Consider the following 18006-nt stretch of genomic DNA (forward strand, 5'->3'; position numbering starts at 1 on the left):
CATGAGATATGAGATACAAGAAAAATACCTGGACAACGAATGCCTATTGTATTTCTGTCACCAACTACAGCTACCCAAAACAATCTGAAGGCAGTTTTCTAGAAATGCACGATATTAAAAAATTATACATTCACTTAAATAATTAACTTCTTAAAATGGCTTTTAAAAAAAAGTCAAATGCACTCAAGTTTAATATTTAGACTGCCAGAAATTATTCTTTCCATTTCAAAACTGTTAAGCAGAGCGAGTTCCACCCAGCATGTTTCAGTGCCAGTGTCTACAGTTGTTTGTTTCAGAACCTCTAATTAGCTGCCTTATCTTCTGCTAGAGATTCTTCTGGTGCTAAGTTTTAATCATCCAAATTAATTGAAATACTGTAGCAATTTCAGATTAACATTTTCAAAATTAACAATGCATAAAATAAAATCACCCATAAATCTGCTTTGTAACAGCAGCCACTAATGAACTCTGCAAAACAGACCCGATCACACTGCTAATTTTCCACTGTACTATACAGCTGAACTCCAGGAAATAAGCTGTCCTCCATGCAAAAGCTGGCATAAAGTAGGGGACACAGAAGATCTCTAGAAGAGTGAGGTCTCTGGAGCCAAACTTTGCAATTAAGTCCTGGTACCAGCCAGGTGCTGTGTGACCTTGGGTAAATTACTTAAACCTCTCAGAGCTGAGGTTACTCCACTGAAAAATAGCAATATCTGAGTTTGTGGCAGACAGGCTAAGATGAAACTCAACAATCCCTGCTGATTAATAAATAATCCCTGCTGAACCCCAATAATACCTCCTGATATTCACAGACTTGTTAATCTCCTCCTCCAAATGTAGGCAGCACCTATGACTTGCCTCTAGCCAAGAAATAGGGGGTAGGATGTCATTTCCATGATTATGTTACATACGATTTGAATTTCCATCCTGCTTCCATCCAGACTCCATCACCTTCTTGCCTTGCACACTCTGATGAAGGAAATGGCCATGTTGGGGAGGCCCATGTGGCTAAGAACTGAGGACAGCCTCTGGCCAACAGTGAGCTAGGAATGGAGGAACTAATTCAACAGTCAAAAAGGAACTGAATCCTGCCAACAAGTATGTAAGCAAGCTGGGAAGTAGCTTTTTCCCAGTGAGCCTTCAGATCCTTCATATACAGCCCTAACATCCTGAGGGCTTGTGAGAAACCATATAGCAGGAGACCCAGCTAACTCATGCCCAGATTTCTGACCCACCGAAACCCTGAGGTAACAAATATGTACTGTTTTAAGCTGCTAAATTTATGGCAACTTGTTAGATAGCAATGGAAAATTAATACAGGAATGTTTAAGTATTAGTAATAACCATCATCACCACCATCATTTATAAAGCACTATGTGCTAAATCCCATTAATAAATGCTCTATTAGATCATATCATCTTTACAATGACATGAGGTCTGCTATTTGCCCCATTTTAGACAGGATAAAACAGGTTGACTTGCCCAAGACTGTACAACAGGTAAGCAGAGGGGCAGGACATAAGCCCAGATGTATGTCACTGCAGGGTCCTCGGCCCAAACCACTGCACAGGGCTGCCTCCAATGACTAAAAATGTTGATGTAGGTCAAAGTACCTAACACAGACAGAACTAGGAAGATTCTTCTTCCCTTTCTTCCCTCATTGTTCCTTTTTGCCAGAGGCAGGCTGTGGCTAACTTAATGCCTCAAGGGCTGCATTGTCTGCCTCTCCACCACTCTCACCCTATCCTTCCAATGGGTAAGGTTCCTTTCCTCCCATGTGCCTCCAAGGAACATGCTGTGTTAGGCCCCATTTCCTCAGTTCTCTAATCTAATGGACCAATCTACACTAACACTTGAGTAGAAAATGGTGGAGCGAAGGGATTACCTCCTTCTAAAAACATAGTACCTGCATCCAAAGGAGAATATCAAATGCATATATAGATACAGTGACAAGGTTACAAGAAGCTACTGGGAAAAAAGAAAGCTTCTTTTCTTTATACCCCTGCAAGTTAAAGCTATGAGTAGGGACGAGACTGGCAGAACTCCCCGCTTCCCATTTCAGGCCCATCCCTCCAGATTTACCTCTTTTGATACTAAGAAGACAATCAGAAGAGTGTACAAATGGAAAAAGGACAAAGTAGGAGAAGCAGAAAATCCAGCCATGGTATGCCCAAGGAGGAACATGTCTGACACTCGTACACAGTGACAGATGTACTGGCACACGCCTCAGAGAGACAGGAGATTCAGTTCCAGACCACCATGATAAAGTAACGCAACAGAGCCAAGCGAATCTCTGATTTCCCAGTGCGTATGAAAGTTGTGTTCACACCATACCAGAGTCTATTCAGTGTGCAAGAGCATTATGTCTGAACAAATCTATATACTTTAATTTTAGAATATTTTACTGCTAAAAATTGCTAACCACCATCTGAGCTCTTAACATGTCATCATGGTTTTGCTGGTGGAGGGTCTTGCCTTGATGTCGATGGCCACGGAGTGGTCAGGGTGGTGACTGCTGAAGGCTGGGGTGGCTGTGGCCATTTCTTCAACTAACACAGCAATGAAGTTTGCCTCCTCGATTGACTCTCCCTTTCACAAACAATTTCGATGCTGTTTGATAGCATTTTCCCCACGGTAGAACATCTTTCAAAGTGGGAGTCAATCTTCTCAAACCCTTGCACTGCATTATCAACTAAGGTTTATGGGATATTCTAAATCCTTTGTAATCATTTTAACATTCTTCATCAGGAGTAGATTCCATCTCAAGAAAACTCTCTGTTCATCCATCAACACTAGCTCCTCATCTCTTTGTGTTTGATCATGAAATTGCAGCAATTCACTCACATGTTCAGGCTCCATTTCTACTTCTAGTACTCTTGCTGTTTCCACTACATCTGCAGTTACTGCCTCCACTGAAGTCTTGACACCTTCAAATTCATCCATGAAGGTTGAAATAAACTTCTTCCAAGCTCCTGTTAATGTTGATAGTTTGACCTCTTCTCATGAATCATGAATGTTCTTAATAGTATCCTTTCCAGAAGGTTTTCAATTTACTTTGCCCAGATACATCAGAGGAATCACTATCACTATCTTATGTATTTCTTAAATAATAAGGCTGAACAGTCAAAATGAATCCTTGACCCATGAGTTGCAGAATGGATGTTGTGTCAGCAGGCACAAAAACAACACGAATCTTGTCACTCATTCCCATCAGAACTCTTGCATGACCAGATGCATTGTCAATGAGCAGTAAAATTATGAAAGGTATACTTTTTTCCTGAGCAATAGGTCTCAACAATGGGCGTAAAATATTCAGTAAACTAGGGTGCCTGGGTGGCTAAGTTGGTTAAGCATCAGACTTCAGCTCAGGTCATGGTCTCAACGCTTGGGCTCTGTGCTGACTGCTCAGAACCTGGAGCCTGCTTTGGATTCTGTGTCTTCTTCTCTCTCTGCCCCTCCTCTGTTTGTTCTTTCTCTCTCGCTCTCTCTCAAAAATAAATTTAAAAAAACCTTAAAAACATATTCAGTAAACCCTCTTGTAAAACAGATATGCAGTCATCCAGGCTTTGTTGTTCTCCTGACAGAGCCCAGAGTAAATTTAGCCTACTTCTTAAGGGCCCTAGGATTTTTGGAATGGTAAATTAACGTAGCTTCAATTTAAAGTTATCAGCTGCCTTCACGCCTAACAACCAAGTCAGCCTGTCCTTTCAAGCTTTGAAACCAGGCATTGACTTTTTCTAGTTATGAAGTCCTAGATGGTATCTTCCAATAGAAGCCTATTTCATCCAGGACGAAAATCTATTGTTTGTTGTATCCACCTTCACTCACTGTCTTAGCTAGACCTTCTGCATCACCTGCTGCAGCTCCGACATCAGCAGTTGCTGCTTCACCTTGTACTTCGATGCTATGGAAATGACTTCTTTCCTTAAACCTCATAAACCAAACTCTGCTAGCTTTCAACTTTTCTTCTGCGGCTTCCTCGCCTCTCTATTGAAGAGATGAGGGTTAAGGAGACTTAAGGTCTTGCTCTGGATTAGGGAAAGTTGTGGCTGGTTTGATCTTCTAATTCAGACCATTAAAACTTTATCCAGATCAGCAATAAGCCTGTTTCACCTTCTTATTATTCACGTGTTCACTGTAGCAGCACTTTTAATTTCCTTCAAGAACTTTTCCTTTACATCACAACGTGTCTAACTAATGCAAGAGCTCTAGTTTTTTACCTATCTGGGCTTTCCACATGCCTTCCTCTCTAAGCTTAATCATTTCTAGCTTTTGATTTCAAGTAAGATGTGTGGGACCCTTCCTTAGAGGCTATCATAGGGTTGTTACTTGACCTCATTGCAATATTGTTGTGTCTCAGGGAATAGGGAGGCCTGAGGAGAGGGAGAGCAATGGGGAACCGATGGTCAACGGAGCAGTCAGAAATAGACACATCTATCGATCAAGTTTGCTGTCTTTTATTTTTAATTTTTTTAAGTTTATTTGTTTTGAGAGAGAGAGAGAGAAGGGGGGAGGGGCAGTGGGAGAGGGGGAGAGAGAATCCCAAGCAGGCTCTGCTGACAGCACAGAGCCTGACACAAGTCTCGATCCCCATGAACCATGAGATTATGACCTAAGCCGAAATCGAGTCAGACGCTTAACCAACTGAGCTACCCAGGTGCCCCAAGCTTGTGGTCTTTTATAAGCATGGTTTGCAGCACCCCAAAACAACTCTAATAGTGACATCAAAGATCACTGACCACAGATCACCATGACAAATACAGTAATAATGAAAAAATTTTAAATATTGAAAGAATTACCAAAACATGACCCACAGACACGAAGTGAGCAGATGCTTTTGGAAAAATGGTTCCGGCAGACTTGCTCAATGCAGGGTTGCCACAAACCGTGAACTTGTGAAAAACACAGTATCTGGGAAGAGCAGTAAAGCAAAACACAATAAAACCAGATGTGCCCATACATTAAAGCCTGCTCAAACTCAACCTCTGCTTTTCCCCTCCACGATTCTCTCGTGAACATAGCCCTTCTTTCTTACCAAAAACAAATTTCACGTGGAAATCATCTTTTCTTTTTTCTTGTCTTCCTAGTTTGAAATGTGTGTCGCTTGACAATGCATACTGGGTGCTTAACGAACTGAGCTGACCCAAACCTAATAACAGACAGTTAACTTTATTTAAACATCTGCACTTTTGCCAAAATAAAATAAAATAAACATCTGTAGTTCCATATAAATTGTCTTTTCTTGATGTGCCTGTCAGATATTTTGCCTCCTTGTCTGTGTCCTTTGCTTCATATGAATTCTCCTTCATTTGCCCTCTCGGTCAACTATACCACTTATAACCTGCACGGCACATTTTGGTGGTTCATCATATACCACACAGTACACTGCTTGACATGTTATTTTTGTACATCTTACCTCTCCAACAAAACTCCAAGTTTCTCAAAGATGGGTTAACTTCCATCTATTTCTAATATCTACGCAGAAAAGAATGAATCCCAAAAGAAAAATTATCTGTAGAAAACAACTGTTAGTGGTGAACATAAATTCTTTTGTTTCAAATTAAAATTTTAAAACTCAACTTGATTTGAATATACTGAAAGATATATTTGCCAATGTGTCATTTTGATAGAAATTCCACAAACTGCCATCCAATATTCTAATTCACTTGCTAGTCATCCTATTTGTATATAAAACTACTATACAATTATAAGCCATTATCATATTAATGATTATTTTACCGATGTCCTGTTTTCCTGGTATCAGATATTATTTGTATCAATATTGTCATTTGAAGCCTATAGTTTTGACTTAACTGGTTCCTTCCATTTGCCTTACTTCAGACTAACACACTGGAACCAAGTTACTTGGTTCTCAGAGGACAATGACCCACAAGAAATTTCTCAAGTTTTTTTTGTGTGTGTGCACTTAGCCTTATATAGCACATTCTTTTTCTTTGGAAATTGAATATTATTTTATTACCAGGGCCATAGATATTGCAAAGGAAGCCCAAGACATCCTGACCTTCCAAGCAAGGAATACTTTATCAGTGATAAATGCTAAAAGCAGCTCACCACATTCAAGACTTCCTTTTTAGTGTATTTTTTCCAAGTATTTAATACATTATCTCCTGAAGACACGATTACTGTAACAGAAATTATAAATTACGGGGCATCTGGGTGGCTCAGTCGGTTCAGTGTCTGACTTCAGCTCAGGTCATGATCTCACAGCTTGTGATCTCCAGCCCCGCATCGGACTCGGTGCTGACAGCTCAGAGCCTGGAGCCTGCTTTGGATTCTGTGTCTCCCTCTTTCTCTGCCCCTCCCCTGCTCATGCTCTGTCTCTCTCTCAAATAAACAAATGTTAAAAAAACTTTTTTTAAAAAAGGAACTATAAATTAGAAGTGAATAAATGACCCAGAGGTAGGTTCTATATATACTTTTCCAAACGTTTTGTTGTTTCAATAATTACATTATTAATACTGTGTTTCCCACCTAAAACACCTTTGTGCATGTCTTCAAATATTCATCTCGCCTTGGTTCCTATGCTGGAGGTACCTGAGCAATGGAAAAAAAAAAAAAAAAACAACTTGGCAAGGTACCAGGTGCCAAAGCTGCCAGCCAATAGCAATAGTGACCCTTTGTGAGCTTTCCCTGAGACTCTAAGGGGCAAAACAAATCCTCTTCAAACCAAAAAGAGCTGTGAACATGGGACTATGATGCACACTATAGAAATCTGTCATCATTGTAAAGGGAATGAGAAAGGTACGAGGTGATCAATCGCCTTAGTGCAAAACTAGTCTTATCGTCTATAATTTAATAGAAGCTTGAGAACAAATCAACTGTTTTGAAAACCAGAGCAGGCTCCCAGCACTCATTCACAGCTTGGATTTCTCATTTCTGTGCAATGAATCTTAATCACTCACTGGGTTCTATTGTCCCAGCTTTCTCAAGTTCATTCTTTCAATGTGAAATATATTTTTACACATTTACAATTATGCTCCCAATATTTAGATTAGTATTTATATTTGATGAGAAATTAGTTTTAGGGGTGACAGAAAAGACAGAAGTAGGTCTGACTGATTAATATGGAAATATCAGAATCTATGGATATTTTATTATTTATTTATTATAGACAAAAGCTCATTTTTCTAAAGCCTTCAAGAATATACATCTGTCTCCCCCATGAGAAAGGAAAAAAAATGTATTTTTAGGTCTGTGAGTTTTAAAATCCTGGGCTGCTACTTTTCTTGTTAATGTTTTCTAGTTGGAAACTAAAAACACAAAATTTCCCTATTGAGCAAATTGACATTATGTTTAGAATCCAATCTAAAAGAAATCAATTATTCTGTTCAGATTTGGAATGAGTTCATCAATTGTTTGACATTAAAATATTAAGGAAAACTGTATTATTATAATTCAATACAATAAACCAGTGTAACAAAATTATTTATATAAATAAAAGCATATATAGACAACCCAGCCTAAAAGCAATATGAGCCCTCGTGAGCTTCTCTCTTCCAATTCCATTTGCTTCTTTGCACATACTACATAACTGGATTTGTTATATGTTTATCGGACTATTCACTGTTTTTATGGCAGTATGCCATAGCACAGTGAATCAGTATATAAAATAGTATATAATATTAAAATGTTTTCAAATGCACATTTATATATGCATTTATGCAATTAAGACTTTGCTCCTGTATCTATTCCTTCTTTAGGCAGACTATAAATTCCTTATAAAAAAGGGCCATGTTTTATAATTAATGATATTGCTGGTGCTTATTGTGATATAGGAAGCTGGTAATGAAAGAAAGATTTCTTGACATCCTTTCTTCATACAAGAAATAGAAATGGCATTACATATCAATCCTACCCACCTGAAAGAGAAAGTGACCATCTTTGAAGGGTCTCTGCTAAGAAACTGTAGGACATCTTCTCAGTGAATAAGAAAAGACAGTTTTTCCAAGCCACATGTTTCTCTTTGTAATCAAAAGTTACAATAAGCATATGAAAAGCACAGTTCTCAGAAAGAACTCTTTCATCATTTAAACCATTACCTGTTCATTTACTATTCAAGGTTATCATCAATCACATGGGTAACCTAAGATCAGAAAGACAATGTGAGCTACCTAAATATTTGCCATCTACTCCATCTACTCTTCAGGCAGCACTACCCAGAACATTGGCCTGATTTTTTTTTAAAGCCAGTGACTGCGGACTTAAATACAAGATGCAATGAGCTGCAAATAAGACAAAAACATGGGCTTGACCAAAAAGAACACATGTCCTGGAATACAGACTTGCCACATGCAAACAAAAATAAATCTTTCATCTTTCATACTTAGAAGGGAACGTTTAAAATTCAGTATTAAAATTTAATTAGTAACTTTGACCTTGAGTGCAACTTTTAGTGATAAATATTACACCAGTGCTCAGATTTTGAGATTTATGATCTCATGTTCTCGAAAAAGGCCTAGCACCTCCGTGTTCCTGAAATAATTGATCTGTCTCTTACAAGTGTTATTTTCCTGAAACCAACATCTGTCTTAGGAAGAAAAGTACAAACTGATGAAAATATCTGCTATATTTAAGATATCCAAAAGAGCTACCACAATTCGCATCTAACACATTACTATATTTATAAAAGCAGTCAAGATCATAAATTGGTAATTTTCTTAGCACACAATAGAAGACAAGAAAAAATAAACTGCAAAGCCATTTGCAAGTATTTCCCATAAAGATTAACCACAATTATTAATAAAGAGTCAATGTTTTATATGTGCTAACAACACACGATGCAAACCCATAGCTCACATTTTTCTTGGTTTGAGCAGAACCCCACAAACATGTTCTCAACTTGGGAGGTTTTTCTTTCTTTTGTTTCTATAATGCAATCACAAACACTATTCTAACTTCACCAAAAAACTCTCAACCACCAGTCTTGATTGTTTCTCTCTTTTTTTTTTTTAAATGTTTATTTATTTTTGACAGAGAGAGAGAGAGAGAGAGAGAGAGACAGACAGACACAGCATGAGCGGGGGAGGGGCAGAGAGAGAGAGGGAGACACAGAATCTGAAGCGGGCTCCAGGCTCCGAGCCGTCAGCACAGAGCCCGATGCGGGGCTCGAACTCACGGAGTAGGCGATCATGACCTGAGCCGAAGCCTGACGCTCAACCGACTGAGCCACCCAGGCGCCCCTGATTGTTTCTCTTCTTAAAGATACACAAAATATCATGGCCATCAGATAAGCAGGGAATACTGGCAAATCTGAAAGCAACTCTATTTATTTAACATCTAGCCTCAATGGAAGCTCAACATAAAAATCTGGGTCTGTGTGCAAAGAAATAACTGGCAAATATCACTGATTCTTCTATGCATGACAAAATGTCCGATATTAAGCTCCTTGCTCTACCATAAAGTAATTATTATAATAACTGCCACCCCTTATTATTTACTACATACTTGGGGCTGTTATAAAGTGCTTTATGCCTATTAACTCATGTAACAGTTATTACTCATGCTCACAACTCTGTAAGGTAGGTACTATTATTAGTATCCTTTCAATGAGGAAAGGACAGCAGAGAGAGGGGAAGAAATTGCCACAGGTCAACAGCAAGTGAGCACCTAAGCTGAGTCCCGAGTCACTGTGCCTCAGAGCCATGCTTCTTACCCCTAGATTATTCAATGCTCCGTTACTGTACTTGTGCACTTTGTCAGCAGGAGGAATTTATTTTATTATTTTTTTCAACGTTTTATTTATTTTTGGGACAGAGAGAGACAGAGCATGAACGGGGGAGGGGCAGAGAGAGAGGGAGACACAGAATCGGAAACAGGCTCCAGGCTCTGAGCCATCAGCCCAGAGCCCGAGGCGGGGCTCGAACTCACGGACCGCGAGATCGTGACCTGGCTGAAGTCGGACGCTTAACCGACTGCGCCACCCAGGCGCCCCTGTCAGCAGGAGGAATTTAAAAAGCAAGAGAGCCAACGCACGCACAAAAAGCATACAACAATTCATTAATTCACTTAACAAACACTTCTTAGGCACCTACCGCCCATATAACTATGCATTAAGTTCCTTTCCAAAACGAGAGGCCTTACAGTTAGTCAGTCTTTTGTACAAGCCACCCCAAGTGAGGCCCTGGAAAACACTAGATCACTAGATGTATTCTCACTCAGATATGTCAACTAAATCAGCTAGAAAAGATGAAAGGAATTTCCATGGTAAAAGCATGAGCAGCAAATAATGCCCCTTGCAAACAGTTTGTCCCTGCTGAGAAAGCCTCAATTTTACAGATTTCTCATTTAAACGTCTTGGAATGAATGTAAAAACTATGAAAATATGCTAAATGATACTCAAGACCAACTCAGTGCAGGGCAGTGATCAAGGAAGGGTTAACTTTGAACCAAAAAGCTAGCAACTTGCCAACAGAAAGAAACAAAGATGCACACATAACTCAGCCAGACATCAAAAGACACCTACAGAGAGAAACACTTGTTTTCACGTTAGCATCTACAACAAGCAAGATCAACGATTTGTTTTTGTTTTGTTTTGTTTTTTGTTTTCAAAAATGTAGAGAAACGAGAAAATGCTCATATATAATTACCATACCTAATGGAAAACTATATGATACACAATCTGTGTGTGTGTGGGTGTGTCTGCATGTTTCTACATGTTTCTTTCCCCTTACAAACATATCGGACCACATCTTTTGTATTTTTAAGTTTATTCTTCATGAAGTTCTAAAATCTGTGGACAATTAGGAATACCAGAGCCGCTGTACATATACAAAGCCATGAACTTGAGCATACACTATTATATTACTGGTCCACTTTGTTATACTTACCATCTGTGAATTCACTATACCTCTCTTTAGAAAAGCTAAGGGCTCCTAAAAATTCCATCTATAAAGTCAATTGTTAATAGTCAAATGTGTTCCTATTGACACATTACAGAAATGCATTTCCCTGGAAGAAAACAAATTAAAATGTCCACAGAAGAAAGAGAAAATATTTTTAAAATAACACTTGTAAAGGTTAGATCATTTTCTGAAATAAAAATAAATTACACCTCACACAAAATAAGAAGAAAAAAATCTGTTCACAGCCATGCACTCATACTAAATAGAACTGAAGAAGTCACTTCTAAATATTACTGCAGAATCCTCTGCAAAGGGTACTGTGTTGGGAATTTTGAACTATTAAAATAAACCAGAACACCTATTTTTTTTTTTAATGGCCTCAATTTTGTTCTGTAGTTAAAAGATTTAAACTGATCTCAGGACATAAGTGAGGCAATTTCTAGCCAGAGGCAACAAAGGTCCTATAAATCTTTTCCAACAGCTCATAAATTGGCATGGCTACCACGGGTGTGGTTTCAGTTAAAAGCTAGAATGCTTTGAAAGCTCAGGTTTACCACTAGGTGAATGCTGTTTATGATGAGAAAACAAAACACACAATCCAGATTATTTTCCAGCAAGGTTGCTTCATGCCCCACCTGATTTATTATCAAATTCATATATTTGGAATCCTTTGGCCATGAGTACCCTTTACCCACAATAGTAAGACCATTTACACAACAAACCTTTGGTAATTAAACTGAGGAAGGCATTGTTTAATGGGTGGAAAAATAATTATACTAAAATAATGATAAACCTCATGATGTTAAATAGAAAACAACTGTATGCTCTCTGCAGACAAATAATTGGTCTCAAAGGAGGATACTTGTTCACCAAGTCTTTAAATTCATTCTTCTATTATAAAATAGTACAGATGAAGGATGAAGAAAAGTATTTTCCCAAAAGAGGAGGGTACCAAAATTGTCTAGTTTATGAACTTCCTTCACCCCCTTAGAAAATGCTAATTTTGGGGGTGCCTGGGTGGTTCAGTCGGTTGAGCATCTGACTTCAGCTCAGGTCATGATCTCGCGGTTCATGGGTTCGAGCCCCGCATCAGGCTCTGTGCGGACAGTTCAGAGCCTGGAGCCTGCTTTGGATTCTGTGTCTCCCTCTCTCTCTGCCCCTCCCCTGCTCATGCTGTCTCCAACTCTCAAGAATAAACAAACATTAAACAAATTAAAAAAAACAAAAAAAAAAAAAAAAAAGAAAATGCTAATTTTTAAATGCTAGCTTGTTGGATGATTTTCTTTCCACATTTGGGAAGAAGGGGAGGGTGTTGGATATACTGGCATTAACCAGGGAGCCTGAAGCTGTTCAGCAAGTAAATACCCAGCTCAATGGCTGGTTCTTGAGTGCAGTACTGGTGGTTACTCATCACGTGAGCCTATCCCAGGAAGCACTGTCAGGTAAATGATTTACACAGTAGACTTGCACCTCCTGGTCACTCATCACATACCAAACTGCCAGGAACAAAGGCCAACAATCCGTCTGACCTTCTACAGCAATCCCCATATACTTTCATAATCACTTAACTGAAGTTATGACTACAGACAAGTAATCAAAAACACACCTGGATCCACCTGTCTCGGGTTTCTTCGTAGTCCATTGGTCCGTTTCTATGCAGAAAAGTGAAACAAAGCAAAACAAAGATTTTGCATTAGTAAAATTGTATTAATATGTGATACTTCGGAAGGCCAATAAATGTTTCACTTTTTCCATTTAAAAGTATGACTGAATTTGAGCGAAACGTGCTTCTACCGTGTTTGTAATTTAACATTTTTGTTTCTCTAATAAGTCTTTCACTTGAACATCTATAATTGATGTTGCTGATATAACACCACAGAAAAGATCTTTTCATTTGCCATCTCTGGGTATTATGGCACAAAAAAAATTTTTTTGGAAGTCATAGTGAACACAGGAATTATTAGAACAAAGCCCAAGTAGCTATTCTTGGTTGGAAAATGCTCCCAGCAAAGACATGTGATGTCTAAAACTCTAACTCAGCTATTTCTGAGGCCTGACAGGCCAGAGACTAGAGAAGATATACAACCTCAAAACCAAGATCTGAAGCTCTGACTTTAACAAACATTTAACTGAGAATGGTGTTTTAAATATGGTCACTTGCATCTCAATACTTTAAGAAATAAAACAGGCATGCAGCTTGTGAAACATGAAAGTTAATTTTTATCATAGAAAAGAAAGCCATATGAAAAATTGTGCATTACAAAAATTATAAATAAGATGCAAAACAAATTTTAAATGTTTGAAAATGCGTGGTTTTATGTTCCATTTCACAAATAATTAAATTCATTCCCACCTAATAAGTAATCTCACTAATTAATAAGGACTTATCACTTTTTACTATACAACTGGATGAAATGCTGAGTCTGTAACGACCACAAAATTTATATTTTTTTTCTCTCTGTGTTGGGGTTTTTGCCTGTGTTTGGAGGAGACTTGGGTTCATTCAGAGCACACGTGGCTTTGCTAAGCACATATTAACCATGGATTTTTCTTAGGGTTCTTCTTGTTGTTTTCATTCACAAGTTAAATGGGTGAAATAGGTTCTTACAGCCTTCCTGTCTCAAAGCTCATCGAGCAGACTTTCAGGATTCTCAAGGTGGGAGAAAACTGAAGAAATTTTTACAATTTTTGTTTTTAACCAAACTACTTTCACAATGGATTTGAAAAAGCCCAATATGATCCTTAAAATCAGCGGTGAACCTGTGTTGAGCAAGATGGGTAACTGTACTGGAAAAACTAGTATAAAGAGAACTGTTATAAGTGAGAAGAAAATGTCTCTCTGGGCTCTTGGTAGACAAGGCACAAAAAGGAGAAGCGTGAGAATCCAAGATTCATAGCTGATAATTTGGAAGAAAGCTGCTTTCAATGAAAATATCTGTTCTCCCTGAAATGTTGCAACATTTTGCAGAGCTCTCTCTATAAAGGACAATGACCACAACTGACAATACTTTCAACAGGAAAATATATAATGATGGATATCATGTTGCTACTTACTTCCTACATATCCCTTCACCTTCTTAATGTACAGTAGAAGCTGTCTTTCTGTGCTCTTATACCGTATACAATCAAAATGCTGGAGGCAAGAAAGGAATAAAACCTTAGGGCCTTATTCCTGGAATCCCCAAACTAGTACCATTTAAAAATCATAGATTTAAAATGTGGAAAAGAGCACTTGGGTTTAAGACCAATGCTATACTACCTGAAGTGAGGACTGAGATAGAGAATAATTTGCAACAACACAGATGGACCTAGATGGTATAATACTAAATGACGTAAGTCGGAGAAAGATAAAATACCATATGATTTCATTCACATGGGCAATTTAAAAACAAAAATGAACAAAGAAAAAAAGAGAAAATGAACATACAGATTGTTAAGTACAGAGAACAAACTGGTGGTTTCCAGAGGGGTGGTGGAGGTGGCTGAAATAAAGGGGATGAAGAGTACATTTATGTGGTGAACACTGAGTAATGAACAGGACTATGAATCGTTGCACTGTGCACCTGAAACTGATATAACACTGTATGAAAAAAACAATAGAGAAGGGAGCCTGGGAGGCTCAGTCAGTTAAGCATCTAACTCTTAACTTCAGCTCAGGTCATGCGCTGACAGTGTGGAGCCTGCTTGGGATTCTCTGTCTCCCTCTCTTTCTGCCTCTTCCCCTGCTCGTGTGCACACTCTATCCAAAAGAGAGAGAGTGAGAGAGAGAGATTGAACATGGTATAATTATTAAGAATATGGATTCTAGGGCCACCTGGGTGGCTTAGTCGGTTAAGCGGCCGACTTCACCTCAGGTCATGATCTCGCAGTCCATGAGTTCAAGCCCCGCATGGGGCTCTCTGCTGACAGCTCAGGCCTGGAGCCTGCTTCAGATTTGGTGTCTCCCTCTCTCTGCCCCTCCTCTGCTCACACTCTGTCTCTCTCAAATATAAATAAATATTTTAAAAAATTAAAAAAAAAAAAAAAAGAATATGGATTCCAGAATCAGACTGCCTGAGTTCCAGTTCAGAGCTTGTCACTTGGCACCTGCTGTTTGACTGTGAGCATCTCTGTGCCTCAGTTTTCTCACCTATAAAATGGGGATAATAATAGCAACTTCACAGCATTTGTAGTGAGAATTAAATGAGTCCTGTGAAATGCCTGGAACACTTCCAGCACACAGTTAAGTGACAACTTTACTGTTGTTGTTAATAATGATAATAACAATAATAATATCATCATCATCATTACTATTAACTTCATGGTATTTTGACTGTTTACATGCACACAAATTACAAACTGTTTTTCTAAAGTTATTGCCCTACTGCTTATGTTTTAGGTTTTTCCTCCTGAAAAATCAGTGACCCCGAAAACAAATTTTTCTACAGGAAGAATGAGTGTAATTATGATTTGTTGTATTGAAAAAAAATTTTTTTTCAGCTACTTATACCAAATGCCTTTGGAGATTTATTTTACTTTAAAAGCACCCAGGGGCTCCTGGGTGGCTCAGCTGGTTAAGCATCAGACTTCAGCTCAGTTGTGATCTCAGGGTTCGTGGGTTTGAGCCCCATGTCAGGCTCTGTGTTGACAGCTCAGAGCCTGGAGCCTGCTTTGGATTCTGTGTCCTCCTCTCTCTCTCTGCCCCTTCCCAGCTCATGCTCGGTCTCTCTCTCCAAAATAAACAAACATTAAAAAAAATTTTAAACAAAGCATCTAAAAACTATTCTACATTGTAAAAAAATTTGTAAATATTTAGCAGACCATAAACAATTTTAAAATGCTAATTTCAATTGTCATTCTGTCATATTCCATCCCACCTACTCCCCTCCCTCACCTATATTCTCAAAAGCTTGGACAGAGCTTTTGTCCCTAGCAGGGACAGGAGAGAAAACAGGAGTGCACACCTAGAGGCAATCCCTGGGAGCTGTCAAATGCAGCCCCATGAGATCAGGAGAAATGGTCTTTAGAACTTTCTCAATCTTCTTTGATCAAACTAGAAGGGGCAGGGGAGGGGACAACCAACCAACCTAATTTTAGAAGCATTTGAGTTATTTCTTGCTTCATTACCCATTACCTTGTCTTTCTCTAAAAGAAATACTTTTATCATCCAAGAATCTCTTCTTGCCTCTTGGGATAAACTTAATTCTCTGTTGATTTTACCAACAAAATAAGCAAAAGGTTCATTTGCTATGGAACTGGCTTTGGTTCCTCAGTTTTAAAAGTAAAAAAAAACAAAAACAAATTAAGGAATGGATTTAGAGTGCATATGTGTTAAAAAAGATAGGTAATAATAATCTTACTTCCCACAGCTGAAGGCAGCTTCTGAAGGCGCACTCCAGAATAGAACATGGGATGAACATGAAGAGGGCTCATGAAGGCCTACAGATCCTGTAGCTATTAAAAACTGACCTACCTTAAGAATAAAGTGTAAAATTAAAAATTACAAAGTCACAATCATAGCTACTGAAAGGGGAACAGAATAGGACTACAAACTGGTATATGGAGAGAAAGAACTTCAAGAGTGGGGAAACTACAGATGACAGAGCTTACAAAAGGGTTTTATTATTTACTACTAGGAAGACTCCTGAACATCATACAAGCCTCTGCCTCAGAGAATTAAACCACCCTCCACACAGTCTTGGTGGAAAAGCATAAAGTGAAAGATGCTTCTTAACGTTTTTTTGCTACATTTCTCCTTAAACCAAGTTAAGGTTTCCAAATAGATTGGGTAATATAAGAGCTTACTATAATTATGCACCCAAAATAAAGATGAGCAGAATCACACATTAAATAAAAATTGCACTTATTGTATTCAATACTTAAGCAAGTCGCAAAACCACTGATGCTGCATTAAAAAAAAGTCAACGTGAAAATTAATTCATTTCATAATAGGCTTCCGTGTCATTTTTTTAAAAGGATAAAATGCTTGGAGAGAATTATTTAGTATCATGTGAAAATTATTAACTACTTCTTATTAGCACACTTTCTGTAAATACACCCACTTCACATTACTTAAATAAAATCAAGTGAGATCATCTTCTTTGGAAAAAGTAATAATACATATAGCTAATAGGGTAAATGTAAAGTAATACTTCGTTCAAGTTCAGAGTTCTGTCTCAATAATCTAAGGAAGTGTGAGAATAAGAGAAAGCAGGCCACTTTCCAAAATCTTCATTGGCAGCATCCTTATAGTCCTGATGAAAAATCTGACCTGACAACTAAACAGTAAAAGAAATTTCACATTAATTAATTTTAGCCCTAGAAAAGCCTACATAAACGATTTTTATGATATTCCTTGATCTAGAGTCTAGACTAAAATTCTTAACTGAAACACTGAAGAAGTGCATATGAGCATCCCCATAGCACATTCTTGATACCCTATATGTGCAAATTATGCGCTTATGCAAAAGAGAAGCAGAAATAATTGCTTATTTAACCTTACTGTGCTTTTCATTATTTTCACAATATAAATGCCAGCCTACTAAAAAATATACCACCCTTAATGATACATAATTATTACATTAAAATAATTTTGTATAGAACATTTTTTTTGTCATTCTTTTACTCTGAAATTCTCAAATTACTGTACTTTTGATTCACATAACCAATCACATACATTTTATATTTTAATTTTCTCCGTGATACTATTTTTGGGAGGTCAGATGAGAAATCTGCTACTTTTGGTTAAAGGCCAAGGCAACGGTTGTCTGGAATCTGTCATATTTCTCATTCTTTCATATTTTTTTTAAATACCTTTATTCTGAGAGGTGACAGGGATCACACAGTTCTAAGCCATTAGACCTTAAACTGTGTTAAGCTGAAAGAAAATGCTATCAGATCTTGCTTTTGATCAATAAGACATGATACAAATCATGTTTGTGCTCAAATAGACAACTACTAGAAACATGAAACCACATTCTGAGATGAACGCTGTTAGAACTTTTCAGGACTAGAAAATGTTGGGCAGTCACGCAATGTTTCATGACAGGGACACATCTACCAACTCCCTGGGGTGAGGGCTACCTTCCTTCTGTGCTAGTAGGATCAAAGATATTTATTCCAAAGAAATGAATATAGTTGCATTAACTTTTACAAACCTCAGGGT

General features: G+C 38.0%; 1 protein-coding gene across 1 annotated transcript in view; it reads right to left on the minus strand.

Moving 5' to 3' along the window:
* VAV3 (vav guanine nucleotide exchange factor 3) overlaps positions 1-18006 on the minus strand; it is a 353758-nt gene that overhangs the window by 94273 nt on the left and 241479 nt on the right. The window contains exon 19 of the mRNA XM_045478481.1: positions 12469-12514. Within this exon, the coding sequence (XP_045334437.1) occupies positions 12469-12514 (46 nt within the window). The remainder of the gene's footprint in view (positions 1-12468; positions 12515-18006) is intronic.

This window comes from Leopardus geoffroyi, chromosome C1 (genome assembly GCF_018350155.1).
Source record: "Leopardus geoffroyi isolate Oge1 chromosome C1, O.geoffroyi_Oge1_pat1.0, whole genome shotgun sequence".
Classification (NCBI taxonomy): Eukaryota; Metazoa; Chordata; class Mammalia; order Carnivora; family Felidae; genus Leopardus; species Leopardus geoffroyi.